The 19,379-nt window shown below is 43.2% G+C and overlaps 1 protein-coding gene across 4 annotated transcripts in view; it reads left to right on the top strand.

Moving 5' to 3' along the window:
- Window positions 1-1,598: 1,598 nt before the first annotated feature.
- SMOC1 (SPARC related modular calcium binding 1) overlaps window positions 1,599-19,379 on the top strand; it is a 150,451-nt gene continuing 132,670 nt past the window's right edge. For all 4 annotated transcript variants that reach the window (XM_011949660.1, XM_011949659.1, XM_011949658.1 and 1 more), the window contains exon 1: window positions 1,599-1,996. In XM_011949660.1, the coding sequence (XP_011805050.1) occupies window positions 1,898-1,996 (99 nt within the window). In that variant the 5' untranslated portion in view covers window positions 1,599-1,897. The remainder of the gene's footprint in view (window positions 1,997-19,379) is intronic.

Raw genomic sequence — 19,379 nt, 5'->3', positions numbered from 1 at the left:
CTGGGATTTGAACCCTGCTGTCCAGCTCCAGAGTCTGTCTGACCAAGGCACTCATTCCCAGTGGAGGAAAAGATAGACCATTCTTTTAGAAGTGCTCTTCATTTTTGTTTGGAGAACCACAAGTACTTTGTTATTGTTCCAGCATCCAGTCTGGGCTTTCTCGTCTGAGGGCACTGGGGAGAGGGGAAGTCGTTTAAGCAGGGAATGCTGAGTTCCGGTTTGCTGCTTAAAAGGATCACTGGCTTCTAAATAGCAAATAGACACACTGGCTGCCGTGTGGAGGCTGGATGGGGCCAGTGTGAGGAGAGGACAAAACTGAATTCAGGAGTCAGGTGGGAAGCTGGTTCATGGAATCCAGGAGAGAAACTCTGAGGGAGCAGAGCTAATCTTAGGACCTCTCAGACCAGATAGGGAGGAGGAGTGTGGCACTGATGCTTACAATCAAATCATAGAAAATAATCCCTTCCTGTGAAGTAGCCCACACTGACGGAAGTAAGCGCTGAAGGTTGTTCTCCACATAAGGAGATCGCTCTGGGTTTCATTTTGCCCCCCTCATCCCTGTGATTTCCTGGAGATGTCAGTCTCATTGAAGGCAGCTGAGCACCTTGCTCTGTTGAGGAGCCCGTGTGATGCAGCTGTGACCATTCCCAAGCTGGCCCTCCGGGGATGGCCCTGGGCAGAGCCCCCCAACATCTGACTGAAGCTCCGCTGAGCTGTCCTCTCCAAGTGTGTCGGGCACCCGGGAGAGATCTCCTCTCCTTTTTCTACCCCGTCTCTGGGATCTCTGCATCCTCAGACTACCTCCTTCTCATCTATGCTTTTTCTCCTTCTCTGCCATCAGGGGACCAGGGCCTTTCTGCCCGCCTCTCCCAGAGCTGCTGCGCTATAGAGAGGCTGCCCCTTGCCCTCCAGTTCAGAGTGGGAAGCTAGGATGCCTGAGTTCCAATCCTGGATCACACGAACCGTAGGGCTGGGAGGTTGTGTGTGGCCCTCCCCAGCGGCCAGTGCCCAGCACACGCTTCCCCTTGTCCCTTGCGACTTCTCCTGGGACAGTCGCTGTGAGACTCAGGATGTCACCCCCCAGGGAGAGTCTTTGAAAGAAGTGAATGCTCCCATTCTCCACTCCAACGCCACAGCCCACCCTGGGCGGGTCATCCGGCGACTTCCCAGTTGCTCTTCCCAGATGCAGCAGGGAGGCAGATCTCTTGGCGCCTTTGTGACACAGCATTCTCATCTGATAAATGAGGCTAGGAGTATTTTCCCTGCCTACTTCACCCGGCTGTTGGGACAGTCACGAACTTGAGCTAAGAAATACACATGCTTAAGGCATTATTATTAGCCAGATGAACATTCTGGTGGGTGTCGGCTGCTGGGGCTCGCTCAGGCTTCCTCTGGCAGAAGTGCCACGAGAAAGTTACTCTTTATCCCAGTCTCTCCAGGGGCCCACTCCGGCAGAGCTCCTCGGCTGGGGGTTGACCACGAACGGCTCCTCTTGCCCCTCTCCCATTGGCTTTCACCTGCCAGAGGGTCGGCTGCAACAGGCCTCTTGGCCCGTCAATCAGGCCCGCCGTGCTTCGCCCCGCCCCTCCCGGGGGTTTATAACGGGAATTCCCATGGCCCGGGCTCAGGCGTCCAACCTGCTGCTGCCTGGCCCCCGCCGAGCGGAGCTAGCGACGCGCGCAGAGCACACGCTCGCGCTCCAGCTCCCCTCCGGCGCGGTTAATGACTGTGTCCCCTGCCCGCAGCCTCTGCGAGTCCCCGCCGCAGGACCGCTGCCCGCTCCCCGCCGCCGCGAGGGCCCCGAGCGAAGGAAGGAAGGAAGGAAGTGAGACGGGCTGTGCGCCCCGCGGAGCCCGCGAACCCTGCTCGCTGCCGGCTGCCCAGCCTGGCTGGCACCATGCTGCCCGCGCGCTGCGCCCGCCTGCTCACGCCCCACTTGCTGCTGGTGTTAGTGCAGCTGTCCCCGGCTCGCGGCCACCGCACCACAGGCCCCAGGGTAAGTGCGCCCCTAGCTTTGCGCCCACCTGTGGAGGGAGGCGAGGTCGCTTCACCACTCATCCCTGGGGGCAGGAGGGGGAAGAGAGATGTCAGAGACCTGTTGTCCTCTGTCTACTACCAGGTCTCCTGCGGGCTTCGTTGGTGAATTTGCTGAAATTTTTTTTCTACCATTGGAGCCACTACCCCTCCCTTTCTTGCAGCACCATCCCTCTCCTGCCCCCGAACTGTCACTGGTGGATTTTCTTTCCCAATCTCTTCTCCCCTGCATTTTGCTCAAGACCCTCAGAGGTGCCTCCTGCGTCGGAGAGAAGCTCGCTCTCCGCTCATGTAGGGCTTCCTCGTGGTCCCACGCTGCGCCAGGTCCAGCGCGCTGGCGTTGTTGGCAGGCGGCGGGGGTTGGCGGGGGTGGGTGCAGCTCTGCCTGGAGAGTTTTAGGTTACCCGCGAGCCACACAAGGACCTTGTGTTGTTGTTTTAAAAAGCGATCACTGCTCGTAAAACCCACAGCAGATAATTTTAATGTCCCCTCCTGCCGGGCAGGCACTGGAAGAGGGTCAGAGGTGGGGTACTGTAAAGAGGTGGGAGGGGAGAGTTGCGCAATATTCAGGGGTCTCTTCCCCTGGGTTCAGTGCTGGTAGGTTGAATTACTTGTTGAACCTTGGTCTGATTGGAGTTTCTGAACGACATGAAACCTGCCAATTCTGTGCACAGGACAGATTGTCCAGGGCATTGTAAAATCTCCTGGAACCGACAGCATTGTGTTCATTTCTGGTCCAGATTATCCCCCCAACACCCCCTACCAATTGGTCTAATAAAGAATTTCACTGCCTTAAAACATGTACTATTAAACCACCTAGTGGTTCTTTCGACCAAACTTAATCCAGGCAATCTCTGGCCAAGCATCAGTTTATGTCAGGGCAATTGCTCCTTAACTGGCGGCCTGAGAGTCCATGTGAAAGTAGCTAGGATCTTTGCGAAAACAAGGTTGGCTCAACCAACTCGTGCTTCCTTTCCTGAACATCCTTGGGCCTAGCCCTTTACCACCTGTTCAGATTGCAGGTTGTTTATTCATAGCTTTTGCTATATGAGAATCATCTTTATAGCTGTCGTGTGGAGGAAAAGTCTTGTAATGCTTGACAAGTCTTAAAGACTGCCCAGATGCTGGGTTGATTACATCCAAGCCCAGCTATCACTGTGAGATCAGATTTGCAGCCACTTAGGAAAGAAAAGTGTTTGTCCCCGTGTTGGGCCAGCCCTTGCTTTTATGACCAGATGTGCAACAGCAGCAGTTAAAGTGTGGCAGATTAGATCCAGGGCGTGTCATAAATCCTCGACAGCAGGCATTCCCAAAGCTGGGGCAAGTAAGGGCTCCGGGAGTGACTTTTATGGATGCAGATGAGGATGCCTTTTAAATGAAGCTGCTTGGTTTGATATTAGGACCCGGAGCTCTTAAACTCTGAGGTCAGGCGAGCCATGCGTTCCCTCCAATAATTAGGAACAGTCAAGACAGAGATGCAGACCAGAGCCCCCCGACTGAAATCTGGATGGCCGCCCACAGGAGGGTCGAAAGGAGAGAGGCCCTGAGACAAATGGTGGGGGGCTCATTTGTTTGCTGCTGGGCTTGTCTAGAGTCTCAAGCCATATGGGTCTCCTTCCTGGCCTCCTGGAATCAGAGAAAGCAACCTTTAGGGGAAAGCTAGGGACTTGAGGGGGAAATCAGGCACCATGGTTAGGTTCCTTCCAGCTCTTCTAGTTTATTAATCTGATAGAAGTGATGGAACGTAAGCAGGAATTGTAAATAGGTTGGTGTATGTCCAAGCTGCTTCTCTCTCTCTCTCTGCCCCTCTTTTTTTTCCTCTTTCTTTCTCTCACTCAAATACACACACAAACACACACACACATGCGCACACACATCTTGGTGTGTTTAGAAAGTACCAAGGAGAAGGTACTGTCTCAAGCATGTGGTTACCTGGATGTGTTTATAGATAACAAGAGCTACCACTTATGAACATCTGGGCTGGGCACTTTACGTGATCTCTTATTCGAACGAGAACAAGAGGGTGGGTCTTTTAAAAAGCCATTTTGCAGACGACAAAGTGAGACTCAGGGTGGCCAAGCGGCTTGCCTGAGCTTCCAGTTTATATGGATTGAAAGATTGTGTGCTTTTCCCACCACTATGCAGCTGTAGCGGGTGTTCATCTGAGTGATGCCATTTCTGTTAAAGAAAGAGATGGCTTGATGAGAAATACAGAACCCGGATACATCAGGGGAGTTTGCCGAGAAATTATTAACATTTTTTTTTTTTGGTATCTGTATCACTTAAGGGAAATGACTGAATTTCAACCTATCCCCAAAGACTCCAGTTCTTTTCTATGGCTTATTGGTGGCCTCAAAAGTGTAGCTCTGGTTATTGAGAGCGGTGTCATCCGAGGAGCAGAAACATCTGGCTTGTTGCATTATTCCCTGTGGGCGCTCCTAAGTCTCTTCTGTTAATCTTTTGAGTGACAGAGGCTTAAGGATTGGCATCTTTTCCAGCTGGCTTTCTAGGAAACCAAGAGCATGCCCTTTCAGTTTAACTTTATCTGGCTCACTAATTGAGCTCCCCCGAGGCCTAGACCCCAGTCCTTGCCCCCTTATTTGCTTCCTGCCTTCCTTCATAAAATTCCTGACATTTGTTTGACTCTGGAAACCAGCGGCTATCAAGTATCAGATTGGAGGCTATTATGTAGGAAGCACCTGATTTTGGAGTCTCTCAACTCTGAGTGGCCGCTTGGCTACCTGGGACGTTGGTCAGGATTCTTTTAATTACTGAGGAGGCAGAGCTGTTTCTTTAATCCTGCACAATTTGCTGAAAATGTTTCAGGGGACGATGGGATGGGGGAGGGGCTCTCCCTGGCTGATGGCGTCTGGCTGATGGTCAAGCCAACTGCCTGTCTTTGTTAAATTTTGTGTCTCCCTTGAAGACGGAAAGCTGGGTGAAGGCAGGAACTGTTTCTGTGTTGTCCAGGGATTTATCTCTGGAGCTCAGCAAGGGCCAGACATCTGTCAAGATTTACTTCGTTGGTGTTGGTGGAATGAACAAATAAATGCAGATAATGTGTGTTAAAGAGTGATCACAGGTTCCACTTTGTCTGGAGGCAGGAACTAGATTTAAGAAGTGAGAAATATGAGATGATGCGAAGATCAAGAGGTGTGAGTCAGAAATGGATTTTTATTTTTTAAATTTGACAGAGAGCATTGTATTGTATGTATTTATCATGCACAACATGATGTTTTGAAGTGTATATACATTGTGAAATAGTCAAATCTAGCTAATTAATGATGGCATTACCTCACATAATTATCATTTTTGTGGCAAGAGCACTCAACATCCACTCTTTGCATTTTTCAAGGATACAATAACTTGTCACTAACCATAGTCACTTTGCTACACAATAGATCTCTTGGATTTATTACTCCTCTCTAACTATAATTATGTACCTTTGACCAACCTCTCTCCTTCCACTCTCCCCTCTTCATTCCCCAGCCTCTGGTAACCATTGTTCTATTTTCTGCTTCTACGAGACCAATTTTTTTAGATTCCACGTATGAGTGAGATGATGTGGTATCTGTCCTTCTGTGGTGGCTGACTTTACCTAATGTCCTCCAGGTTTATCCATGTTGTTGCAAATGACAGGACTTCATTCTTTTCTATGGCTGAAGAGTATTCCTTGTGTATATATACCATATTTTCTCTATCCATTCATCCACTGATGGACAGTTAGGTTGATTTCATATCTTGGCTATTGTGAACAATGTTGCAATAAACGTGGGAGAACAGGTATTTCTTCAGCATATTGATTTCATTTCCTTTGGATAAATGTCCAGCAGTGAGATTGCTGGGTCATGTGCTAGTTCTGTTTTTAATTTTTTGAGGAATGTTTTTACTGTGTCTCATAATGGCTAATTTACATTCCGACCAACAGTGTGTAAGGACCCCCTTTTCTCCATATCCTTGCCAGCACTTGTTGTTTTTTGTCTTTTTGATAACAGCCATTCTAACTGGAGTGAGGTTTAACTGCATTTCATTGTGGTTTAACTGCATTTCCCTGATGATTAGTGATGTTGAGCATTTTTAAATATGCCTATTGGCCATTTCTATGTCTTCTTTTGAGAAATGCCTATTCAGATCTTTTGCCCATTTTTTCATTGCATTGTTTTTTGTTTTTGTTTTTTTTTTGCTATTGAGTGATTTGAGTTCTCTGTGTACTGTGCATATTAACTCCTTGTCAGATATATAGTTTGTGAATATGTTCTCCCATTCTCTAGGTTATCTCTTTAGTTGGTTAACTGTTTTCCTTCCTGTGCAGAAGCTTTTTAGTTTGGTATAATTTCATTTGTCTAATTTTGCTTTCGTTGCTGGTGCTTTTGAGGTCCCCAAACCAATGTCATGGAGCTTTCCCCATATGTTTTCTTTTAATAGTGTCACAGTTTTGGATCTTACATTTAAGTCTTTAATTCATTTGAGTTGATTTTTGTATATAGTGAGAGATGAGGGTCTAATTTCATTCTTCTGCATGTGGATATCCAGTTTTCCTAACACCATTTATTGAAGATTTTCCTTTCCCCATTGTATGTTCTTGGTACCTTTGTTGAAATCAGTTGGCTGTAAATGTGTGGATTTATTTTTGGGCTCTGTATTCTGTTCCATTGGTCTATGTGTCTGTTTTTATGCCAGTACCATGCTGTCTTGGTTCTATAGCTTTGTAGTTTATTTTGAAGTCATACAGTGTGATGCCTCCAGCTTTGTTCTTGTTACTTTTTACTTTGCTTTGGCTATTCAGGGTCTTTTGTGGTTCTACAAAATTTTAGGGTTTTTTTTTTCTATTTCTATGAAGACCATCTTAGTATTTTTATAGGGATTGCACTGAATCTGTAGATTGCTTTGGGAAGTATAGACATTTTCACAACATTTGCTATTCCAGTTCATGAACGTGATGTCTCTTTCCATTCATTTGTGTATTCTTCAACCTGAAACTGATTTCTTAAATGTTTTAGGTATTTGTTATTGCTTCTCTCGCCTCTCGATCACTTGATTCATTCTTCAAAACCCAGATCCAACATTACTCTCTAGGAACTTTTCTACAGAGCATTCTTTTTGCTTAGGAACGATTACTCTCTCCTTTGAACAACTTCTGTATCTGGTCCACTTGCATTCTAACTTGTATTAATCCTCTTGCAGTAAGCATCTTAGTATCAGGCCAGCATCTTCCTCTTCTTAGCACTAAGTGACCCCTTTAGCACTTCATGCATGATCTGTTTTGTTAAATGAACAAATCTGCAAGCCCCTTGAGGGCAGAATATAGACCTCATTCATCAGGGTGCTTGTCACATTGTAAAGCATTCTGTAAATATATATTGAAATGAAGTGGACTGCATAACGATGTCCAACCTGGACCCCTGCTGTTGTTTAAATGTGAAATTGGTTATTTACAAACTGGCTTTTCCATTTTTGGGTTTTTGTTCTTTGTTTAAAAATAAGTGTGCTTGATAGTTACAGGAAGGTGGGGGAAGAGAGACTGAACATGCAAATTTGAATAGGGAAACTGGCTTTATAGCTCCTCCCCAGTCATTTTTTGTATCTTGCATTTGCCGAGAGTGAAACAGCTTCTAAACTGTTTCCTTCCATTTGACTAGCCCACCCCAGCATCTGGTCCAGGATAAGTCCTTGTGTCTGCTTGGATGCTTTTCCTATTGTCTGTGCCCCTAACAAGAATCCTTCTCTTCCATATGGGGGGATTTAGCTGAAGTGCTACTCAAGTGTTAGGCCAAGGACCAGATTTAAACATTTTGGTGGAGCTGACATGTGAAATTTATAGAAACAAAATTGAGGAGGACAGGAAGAGGAAACAATCCTTTTAGAATCTCTAGGAAATGCAATCAAAATAGAAAAGAACTGATATGATCTAATTATCTTCTAAAGTTGAGTATTCACATTTCTGTGGCCCAGCAATTCCACTCTGGCTATATGTGCCCAGGAGAAACTCATGTCCTGTGCAAGTATGTTTACAAAGTCACATACCTGGAAAGAGCCCAGATGCTCATCAGTGGGAGGGCAGATGAGTAAACTGTGATGAATTCACAGTGTAAAATTATACTCAGCCAAAACAAGTGAGCAACAGTGACATGCAAAAATATGGATAAGTCTTGGCAATATGATATTAAGTGAAAGAAAATTACCAAAAGATACAGCATGACATTTAAAAAATAGACTTATAAATAAGTAAAATTAAAAAAAACTTCTTAGGAATACGTACAGCTACAAGAAAACGCTATGAAAAGTAAAGTAAAGTAATGATGGATACAGATTAAGGATGAAGTTAGGGTGAGGCAGGGGGATAGAATGGGTAAAACCATATGGTTGGTGTGGGTTGGGGTTGATACTCTACCTTTTTGGGGAGAGGGAGGATGGGCCTAAAGGCATGTGTCCATTATTCAAGATCTAATAGCTGATAAAAAAGTGAGCCCTGCAAAAACCAATGTTGAATGTGTCATGAGCCAAAGATTATAATTAATTCAATTCTTTACATGTGAGGTCAAACAAACAAAAATTCCCAGAGTAAGGGACTCCCTTCTTGCCACCTTCTGCTTCCTTCTCCCCTTTTCAAGATGTGCATGTGTCTCTATCTAAAATAACCCCACTGGGGAGTGATTTTGGCTTCTAGACCCAGAGCAGACCCAGACCCTGGCATAAACGTCTGCATCAGGTGGCTTAAGGGCTCATTTGTAAAGCTAAGCTGGCAGTGGGCAATCTTCCCTTTTCCTTGCTCAGGGTGATTCACCCTGCAGAGTGGAAGTGTTCATGAGCTGATGCTTGGGTTAGAAACTTTATTTGCCAGTGGGGCCAGTGGGGCCTGTGGGTGGAGGTAGTGTCTGGGTTAGGGGAAGGCCTGTTTCTAGTTTGATGCCTGTCTTCATTCTAACCTCCCCTCACCACCTTTTTCAGGAGCTGGGGGTGGGATGCATGATCCTGCTTAGCAGGTACAGGGCACCCTTTCTCTCTGGGCCACATAGAGATTTATTGTTTAGGCTGCCAAGTTCTGGTATTGCTGCTAGTGGTGGAGGATGTCAGTGTGGAGGGCCCCCTCCTTCCATGTTTGGGGAGGACAAAGGTTGAGTTGCAGATGAGAAATCAATCGGAGCTGCTTGTGAGGCCACCAAACAGGGTTAGATTTGTACAGTACATGCTCTGCGTGAGCCATGAGTCACCGAGAGGTCTAGAGATTGGATTGCCATGGATCACTTCCAACTGTCCCCATGAAGACCCCAAAGCAACACAGGTGACTATAGGGTTTTCTTTTGCATCCAACATCATTCAGAATTCAGTTGCTAGATCACAAAATAATCTTACCTTTGGCCACATCTGAGCTCGTTAGGTATGGGGCTCTGCATACTTCCTGGACATTGCCTTGGTTGATTTCAGCATCCTTTTTTTGAGTCAGAATGGGGCAGCCTCTCTAAGACAGGGAAGGCAGCTCTTATCTCAGCAGAGCTTTTCCCACCACCAGAGAGCACTGGGACTGAGCATAGTTCCATGAGGTCAGGCGTAATGTGTTTTGAAACCTGACAAATTATCTAGAGATCTGAACAACTATGCCTCGCCTCCTTAAAAACTATTTTACACTACAGTGTTCGTTGGATTCTATAAGATAAGGACTGAAAGGCTTTTTTTTTTTTTTAAAAAAAAGTATTGACAGTGGAGAAAAATTGGACCTACTTCCCAGAGTGGCTTATTTTTAGAACTAGATATGCATTCTAAGGCCGTGCTGGGAGTTTTAAATAATTTTTATGGATGTTCATTGTGCATTTATTCTTGAAACTTCTGCCAAGCCCCTGGGGAGAGGACACATTGTAGGTAACAAATAAAAGAATGAGATAGGGAGTGTTATAAAAGGACATGCGTTACTCCTTCACTTCCTCCTTCCAAAGTGCCAGTGACCTGCTTAAAAACGATGATGCCAGTGACTTCCCTTCATCCATAGAACTTTCCACAAGGATGGACATGGTTTATAACTGTACTGTCCAATATTAGCCACATGTGGCTATTGAACATTTGAAACGTGGTTAGTACACTGAGGACCTGAATTTTAAATTAAATTAAATTAATGTAAATATGAATGTTAATAGCCACATGTGGTTGGTGGCTATCATATTGGACAGTGCTGGACTCTGACCAGCGTGTCCAACCTTACCTCCTGCTGGATACCTCTATGTGCCCTAGACCTCAGCAGGGCTGAACCACTGTACTTCCTGATCTCTCCTTCGTTCCCCATTTCTGTCTGTCAGAATCCTGCCCATCATTCAAAAGGTTCAGATGCTACCTCCATGTAGTCCTTCTAGATTGGTCCCAGGATGAATTCTCTCAATTTCCTTTAAGCAAAGAATCATTTGCTTACCCCTATGATGGCATGTGTCACCATCTTCCCTGTATCCCAGCCAACCAGGAGCAGCCTCAGCATAGGCTCAGAGGCAGACAGACTCAAGTGTGAGTCTGGCTCTGTTGTTGGGCATCTGGGCTAGTAATTTGGCCTCTTAGGTCCTCTGTTCCCTGATTTGTCCATTGGAGGTCACAGCACCTCTTTTCTAAGGCGGTGGGGAAAATGGATGATGTGCCTTGTATTAGCTTCCTATTGCTGCTATGACAAATGAACACAAACCTAGTGGCTTAAACAACACAAATATCTAGGGATCAGAAGTCTGACACGGCTCTTAATGGGCTAAAAAAATCAACAGGACTGAGTTCCTTTCTGGAGCTGTAGGAGAGAATCTTTTTTCTTGCCTTTTCTAGCCTCTGGAATCTGCCTACATTCCTTGGTTTGTGGTCCCTTCCACCTTCAAAGTTAGCAATGACTGGCCAAATCTTTCCTCATGCTGCCAGGGTCTCTCTGGTTCTGAATTTTCTGTGTCCCTCTTTGCCATTTAAGGACTCTTGTGATTACACTGAGCCCACCCAGATAATTCCGAGTAATCTCCTTATTTTAAGTTTAGCTGATTAGAACAAACCTCCTTGCCCTGTAACATAGCATTATTAGGATTAGCACATGGACATCTTTGTGGGGGGCATTATCCTGCCTACCACATTCATCAAGGGTCTGGTACAGTGCCTGGCTCATAGAAAGTGCTTTACAATTGAGGCCATCATTATGACCAGCATCTGTTAGTTTCTTTCCTTTAGGGTAGGAGCCTCTTAATGATGAAGTCGCTTAATTTTCTTTATAGACTCCATCCTGCCCGAAAGCAGGTGCTTAATAAATGTTTATTGAATAATAGAATTTTCAATAAAGGTAGATGATTTCTTTCCTTGTAAAGCTATATTGGATAGTAAAAAGAAGTAATATGTAAAAAAGGGAATAGGTGATCCCTTTTAGGTAAAAAAGTTGGTTTATATATTAAAAAATTATGTAGATTATTTGTCATGCTGTTAGTGGTGGTGATCATGGGGATGTTCAATTTCCAAGAGATGCATTTTGGTGACTATTAACACAATTTTGTTTACAATGAGCATTTTTTAATTCTAGAGCAAAATCATAAAGATTAAAACATGCATGATTGAAAAATGCCCCCTAAACCTGTCTCAGTCCAGCCTGATTCCTGAGTCACCCTGGGATTCAATCTACATCTGACACAATTGGCCTGTATTCATGTTGGGCTAACTTTTAGAGCTAGTAACTATTAGTACCAGGACTGCTCATTTTCAACATGCTTTGAGCTCAGGCTGCTTTAAAGGAGAGTTTTCAATTAACCTCAGCAGGACATAACTGTAAAAAATATATTTATTGCTACTGCTGGGAATATAAATTAGTATAACTTTGTAGAATTACAGTTGAAGTTGTACACACTCTTTGACCTTGTAATTCTGCTCTGGTACATACCCTGGAGAAAATCTAGTGTATATGGAGAGATACGTTCAAGACTGTTCATAGCAGCATTTTCTGGTGGTAGTAAAACATTGGAAATTAGCTAAATGACCACCAACAGAAGAATAGAAAAATAAATTAAAGTATATGCAAATAATGGACTTTATGCAACACTGAAAACGACTAATCTAAACCTATACTAATTATTGCAGATTAATTTCAGCAATGTTGCATGAAAAAGGCAAATTGCAGAATAATACATACTGCTATTATTTACATAAAGGTTGAAAGCATGCAAAAGCTATATTGTTTAGATGTAAAAAATGTAAGATAAAATTAAGGACAGTGATGAACGCTGTGTGGAGCTCAGGTTAATGGTAAAGTAGGGCAAACTGGAATATGTCATGAGGGGACACATAGAAGGCTTGGATTGAATGGTAATATTGTTTGTCTTAAAATTGGGCAGTGAATACATAGATTCTTAAATTCCTTTTTGTATATATTAAGTAATACATTATACATTTTTCATAAGATATTAAAACGCATTTAGATAGATCACAAACAGTGTTTAAGAACAAATATTAAAAGTGATGCTTCTGGAAGGGGTTCTCAGCTGCATGAAGCTGAGCATGCCTTTCCTTTCCTCTGAAGGACAGGCTCAGGGGTGTTTAACCAAAGTTGCAATTCCTCTTCCCTCCCTACTCCCCAGACTGCATCTGCTGGCCTCTCCCTCCTACCCTCCTCAGGGCCAGGAGGGGCTGCTGCTCCCTTCTCCTGGCCTGTGCTGCCAGCGTTAGTGCTCCTCTCTGCCCTACCCAGGCCTCTGCTTGCCTGTCGTCCCTGCCCTCCCTGGATGATCATGAATGAGGTTCTTCTTCATCTTCTCCAAGTTAGTCGTCGTCGGTTTAAGATTTCCAATGTTGGAAAGTAAAAATACAGAATGCCCAGGTAAATTGGAATTTCAGATAAACAACAGATTATGTTTTAGTGTAAGTATGACCCACATAAAAATTATTCATTGTTTATCTGAAATTGAAATTGAATGGAGTACCTTGTATTGTATCTGCCAATCCTAAATTAGTTCCTTTCTTTTGTAAATTACCTGCCCAGGGCTTCTGCTAATTTAAAAAATAGGGATGGTAGGTTTTTTTTTAAAAAATACTAAAGATATTAATCTGTTTTTCTGTCAAGTCTGGCAAATGCCTTTCTCAGTATGTTATATGAAAGGACGAGGGTTTCAATCCACTGAACTTTTACATGTTTATGTGGCTAATCTGTTGTTATGGTTTCGGTCTTTGGTGTCAGGCTGAGAAAGGCCTTCTACTAAGATTGTAGAAATTAGGTTGAATAAATTTCTAAAGACTTGGGTTGCACAAGCAGCAACAAATGCATGACACACAGGTCACCGATTAATGTTTACTGTGAGTTTCTGTAGTATGTTCTGAATGGAACTTCTTAATGTAATCCTTTGGAGAGCATACTTGTTCCATGCTTCAGAAATTCCAGTAACATTTGGAAAGAAGATATGCCAAATGGAAGATTCTGTGAAGGTAATTGGGGAAATTTATGTAAAATGTGTTGGTAAGCAAGCTGTATTGGAAATGACACTAGAGCTTTGGCAAAGGACTTAGACTCTCCTTCATCTTTGGGTCCTATCTAGTCATTATATTTTTTTTGTTGTTATGAAAACTTCCAAATATACACAAAAGGAGAGAATAGTGTAATGGATTGCCATGGATCCCTTACCCACATTCGACTGTGAACCACTCATGGCCAGTCTTGTTTCTTCTACCGGTCTCCCTATTGCCCTGCTCAGATTATTTTAAAGCAAACGTCTCCCTATTCCCCTGCTCAGATTATTTTGAAGCAAATCTGACATTGTGTCTTATCATCTGTACATTTTCATATATATCTCTAAAAGTTTAGGATTCATTAAAAAACCTAACCATGATACCAGACCACAACCAAAATGTATTAGCAATAATTCTGTAATATAATACAATCAAATAATCAACAATTCAAATTTCCTTGATGATCCCTTAAATATGCTATTCTGTTTCTTCAAATCAAGGCCCAAATAAGGTCCACATATTGCAATTGGTTGATTTGTCTCCTAAGTCTGTTTTAATCTATGAGTTTCTCCTTTACCTCTTTTTTACTTTGTAATTTATTTGTTGAGTAAACAGGTCTTCTGGGGTTTCCACACTAGATTTTGCTGCCTGCATTTCTGTTGCATTTTGTAACGTGTCCCTCTATCCTTTATGTTTCTTGTAAAATGGTAGTTAAATCTATAGGTTTGATCAGGTATTGGTTTGATAGATATATTTTTGCAAGTATATTTCATGGGAGTTGGTGTGTACTTCCTTCAGGAGACATACAACATCTATGATGTGAGCATCCATTGATGATCATTGCTGGACCTGCTAATTCACTGATTTTTAAACAAGTAACAGGCTGTACTGAAAAGAGATTCTAACTTTTGGGAGGTATTGCCATTATTTTCCTTGTCTCTGATGTTGCCGTGAGGAATAGAGAAGGGGGTTTTGTGCTAAAGTTCCCTTCTGAAGCCTCTCTCAGTAGGAAGGCTGCATGCGACTGCCAAGCTCTGAGGGGGAAACTATGCCCTGAGTTTTTGGTTGGTGGCCTTGGGAGGGGAACCACCTTGGTGGTTTCTGGTTGAAGTGGTAAGAGCATAAGGGAGCTGGTTCTACTTTTTAGTGTTAATTGGGAAGTTTTCCGGATGTAACGATAGATTTGCTTTTTGTGTGATCTTTGGTATATTTATATCAGTTGGGTATTTATATTGCAAGAAACAAATTGAACTGGCTTATACAGTGAAGGAGATTCATTGGCTCAAGTAGCAGAAGGTACAGAGGTAAGACAGGTACCGTGGGCTGAATTCTATCTCCTCCAAATTCATATGAAGTCTTAACCCCTAGTACCCCAGAATGTGATTGAATTTGGAGCTAGGGCCTTGATGAAGCAATTAGGTTAAAATGAGTCTGTTAGGGTCGGCCCTAATCCAGTCTGACTGGTGCCTATGTAAGAAGAGGAGATTAGAACACACAGAGAAAAACTAGGGACATGATTGCCCTGTGACGGGGCAGTGAGAGGGTAGCCATCTGCAAGCTAAGGAGAGAGGCCTCAGAGGAGACCAACCCTGCCAGCACCTTGGTCTTGAACTTCCAGCCTCCAGAATTGTGAGAAAATAAATTTCTGTGGTTTAAGCTACTCAGTCTGTGGTATTTTGTTATGGCAGGCCTAGCAAACTAATACAGTGATTTTCAGAAGTGGTTTGATTCAGTGGCTCAGCATCATCATCAAATATACAGTGCCTTTATGTAGCTCCCCTCTGCCTTGCGTGGTGTATGTTTTATCCCAAGTCCAGCTTTTGTCATGGGGGCAAATGGCTGCAGTGGTTCCATCCTTCCTATCTAAACATCATCCTTTCTAGAAGAGGGAAAAGAGAATTAACTTTCAATAGCTCTCTCAGAAGGTGCAGAGTCTTCATTCCTAGATGGTATCAGGAAACTTAGCCATTCTTTTAACCAATCCCTTTGGCCAGGAGAATGCCATGCTTGACTTGGGCCCAGGTTTCTTAGACCAATCACTGTGGCAGGGGTGGGAGATAGGATTACCCATTTCTGGGACAAGGGGTCAGGTTAATCGTGTTAGCTTCTCCTGACCACATGGCTACTGGACAAGGTAGGAGAGTGGAAGGAATGCTGGAGCAACAACCACAGGATTTGTGTTGGGATCTGTGACATTTGGAGACAAGTGGAATGGTGGGGTGGGCTGTGTGGTGAGAAGGGTGCTGGACACGGATGGTCAGAGCCCAGAGCGGGGCTTCCCTCTTACTGGGTGATCAGTTGCTTCATTTGTTAAGGAAATGAAATGATTTTCCAGGGTCCTCCCAGTGCAGATGTTCCAAGAGTTGGAGCTGACAGGAAAAAGGGAACATAGAAAGAGTTTGGAAAATTTCAGAATAGAATAGATAGGCCATGTGAGGATGATTCCCGAGAGCCCAAAATGAGGATAATAGGCCCACAGTTGAAAGATTCCCATAGATGCCTTCATTTTACAGATGTTTAAGGACTGTCCCCAGTGCACTTGGCTAGCTAGTGGCAGAGCCAGGGCCAGATTCTAGATATGTCCCTTTATTGCTCTGTGCATGCCTTTTCCTTTCAAAGATGCCCTGGAACATTTGGAAAAGTGGCACAATTCCAGCCATGGGGGGGGGAAAGAGCTTGAATTTTTGTAGAGGATTGTGTTTCTAAGTTGGCTTTGGCCAGTTCACCAATTTCCAGCGGTTGGGAAAGGTGACTAAAACCTCAGGACATTTGGAATCTTCCCCGTCCTTGCCACCTGACTGTGTGTGCATTTCATAGCATTCTCATTTCCTGAAAAGGGGTGAGTTTCTGGTTTCCGCCAGTGTTGAAGGTTTCAGTTAGGAAATGTGAAGTAGAGCTGATAGAACAAGTAGCCAGTGATTCTGTTTGAAGAAGTAAAGGTAGATCTCGGTGTAGGACTGTTGATGCTGGTTAATAGCAATGAGATCAATGTAAACATCCACCCAACTGAATGGCAAGTGATCTGGAGCAGTGAGAGCATGTTTGATGGTTGGCATGATAGTTTCCTAGGTGGGTTTTAAAATCAGTACCCTTCTTGAGAGTAGAAGTAGAAACCCTTTGTTTTTGTTGAGGAGGGTCTGAAAGTAGCCAGGGCCCTCCTTCTTTGGATACTTTCTCTCTGTCTCTCTGCCAGTGACTTCAGAAAGCCTTAGGGAAGATTGATAGCCTGAACGAACAGAGGTCAGGATGCATCATTCCATCCTTCTAGTCTTCTTCCTGGCTTTGAGGACCATATAACTTTTCTTGGTTGTATGGCATTATACTTTCTTTCCCCCCATCAAGGTAGAGCCTTTGGAAAAGACTGGGCTCACAGCCTTGGTCGCAATATTGCTGATTCCCAGTTTGTACCCTTTTTTCCTTCCTTCCTTCCTTCCTTCCTTCCTTCCTTCCTTCTTTCTTTTCTTTTCTTTTCTTTTTTTCTTTTTTTTTTGAGACAGGTCTTGTTCTGTCACGTAGGCTAGAGTGCAGTGGTGCAATTGAACTCTTGGGGCTCAGATGATCCTAATGCCTTAGCCTCCTGAGTAGCTTGAACTAAGGTGTGCCTCCACACCTGGCTGATTTTTAAATTTTTGAAGAGACACAGTCTTGCTATATTGACTAGGCTGGTCTCGAACTCTTGGGCTCAAGCAATCTTCCTACTTCACCCTCCCAAAGGGCTGGAATTATAGATGTGAGCCAGGGTACTTGACCCCCAGTGTGTACCTTTCTTTTCCTAAAGCTGCATCTACTTTGAGAATGAAATTCACCTCCCATCTCAATGCTGGATGGTAGAAGTCTGAGCTGATACCATTTGATTAGCTGCCTGCTTTCTTGCCTACCTAGAGGGCAGTGTAGCATAGTGGTTTGGGGTCAAGGAGACCTGAGATTAGGTCTCTTTCTCAGAAAAGCCACTTTCTAGCTGTGTGTCCTCAGGCAAATGAACTAAGCTCCATGCTTCAGCTTCCTCTTCAAGAAAAGAAAGATATTATTTAACTCGTTGGGTAATTGAGAAGCGTAAATGAAGTGACGGCAGGAAGCTCAATAAATGTTGACTATTCACAAAAATAATAGCTGTAACAAGAAAATATGAGAGATCCATGTAAGAACCCAAAATTAGATTTCCCCCTTGGAATTAAAGCTAAAAGAGTCCCATCAATACAGTGAAGATTTGTAATCCATGGTTTTATTCCTTTTTGTTTAAAAATAAAGTTCATTTTATGTGCAATATATCAAATTCCTTCACTTTCCCAATCTGATATAGGTCAGGAGGATCCTCTTAAATGTAAGTCAGTGGAGGGAGGATGCTTCTTGGTATGGTCTTCCTCCATGTGCCATGTGGCTATGGCTTCTCTTCCAGGCAACTGGACGCTCTTTCTTTCTTGAAGTCTTGTTTCGTTTTTCCCTTTTCCGGGCATGATAGGCTGTTTTCCTGACTACAGCATCTAAAGGAAGCTCGAGTAGTCCTGATCACCTTCTCCATATTTCTCTAAGACTGTGAGAAATCATAGGAAGTCTGTAAGACTGTGAGAAACAGTTTTGCCATTAGGAAGTAAGTGGAAGGTCCTGCTGATTTATGTACCCTCCTCACGATTTTTGGGGTTGGGGGTCAGGCTAGTGACTGTCCGATGTGTTCCCAGATGTGATCCAGAAACATTCCATGGAGCTGGAGGGGCAGTGCCTGGCTTTTCTGGCCCCCTCCTCCTCTAAACTCATATGAGCCTTCCCCTTGTCTGGGTGTTAGAAGGCCAATAAGGGCAGAGCCCATTGTGTCCCTACACACCATCGCTCCAGGTCTTTTTCAGAACTGCAGTTCAGAAACAATAACTCCTTGCTGTTAGCATGACTTCCTGGAGGGATATTTCCAGATAACATGGCTTGGGCCAGCCACACCTACTTTTTTTTCTTCTAAGTACTTTTAATTTGTATATTTGGACCATTTATATTTAAAGTGATAATTGATGTAGTTGAATTAATATCTACTATATTTGCTACTGTTTTCTACTTATTGCTCTTGTTTTTTGTGCCTATTTTTGTCTTCAACTCATTTTTCTGCCAGTTGTGTTTTTAGTTGAGCATTTTTAATGATTTCATTTTCTCTTTTCTTAGTGTAGCAATTATACTTAAAAAAAACGTTTCAAAATGGTTGCCCCAGAGTTTGCAATAAACATTTAAAACTAATCCAAGTCCTCTTTCAAGTACACTATGCTACTTCATGGGTAGTGCAAATACCTTATAATAAAGTATTTCTAATTCCTCTCTCCTGTCCCTTGTATCATGCTGTCATTTATTTAACTTATATGTAAGCTGTACTCATGGACTACATTGTTGCTAATATTATTATTTTGAAAAAACTATTGTCTGTTAAATTAATTGATAATATAATAAATAAAAGTTTTAATTTTGCCTCCACTTATTCTTTCTCTAATGCTCTTTCTTTATGTAGACCTGAGTTTCTGAGCTATATTTTTTCCTTCTCTCTGAATAACTTCTTTTAACGTTTCTTACAAGGCAGGTCTACTGGCAACAAGTTCCCTCAGTTTTTATTTGCCTCAGAGTCTGTTTCTCTATCACTTTTAAAGGATAATTTTGCAAAATACAGAATTCTAGGAGGGTAACTTTTTCTCTCGACATTTAGAGTATTTCATCACACTCTATTCTTCCTTACATGGTTTCTGAGGATAAGTTGGATTTAATTCTTATCTTAGCTCCTATATACATAAGGTGTATTTTCCTTTGGCTTCTTTCAAGATTTTTTTCTTTATCTTTGATTTTCTTTTTTTTTTTCAGTTTGAATATGATATGACTAGGGCTTTTTTTTTTTTTTTTCAATTTCCTGGCTTGGTGTTCTCTCTGAGCTTTCTGGATCTGTGGTCTGG

This window comes from Colobus angolensis, unplaced genomic scaffold (genome assembly GCF_000951035.1).
Source record: "Colobus angolensis palliatus isolate OR3802 unplaced genomic scaffold, Cang.pa_1.0 Scaffold3, whole genome shotgun sequence".
NCBI lineage: Eukaryota > Metazoa > Chordata > Mammalia > Primates > Cercopithecidae > Colobus > Colobus angolensis.
This window is presented reverse-complemented; position numbering and strand designations above follow the sequence as displayed.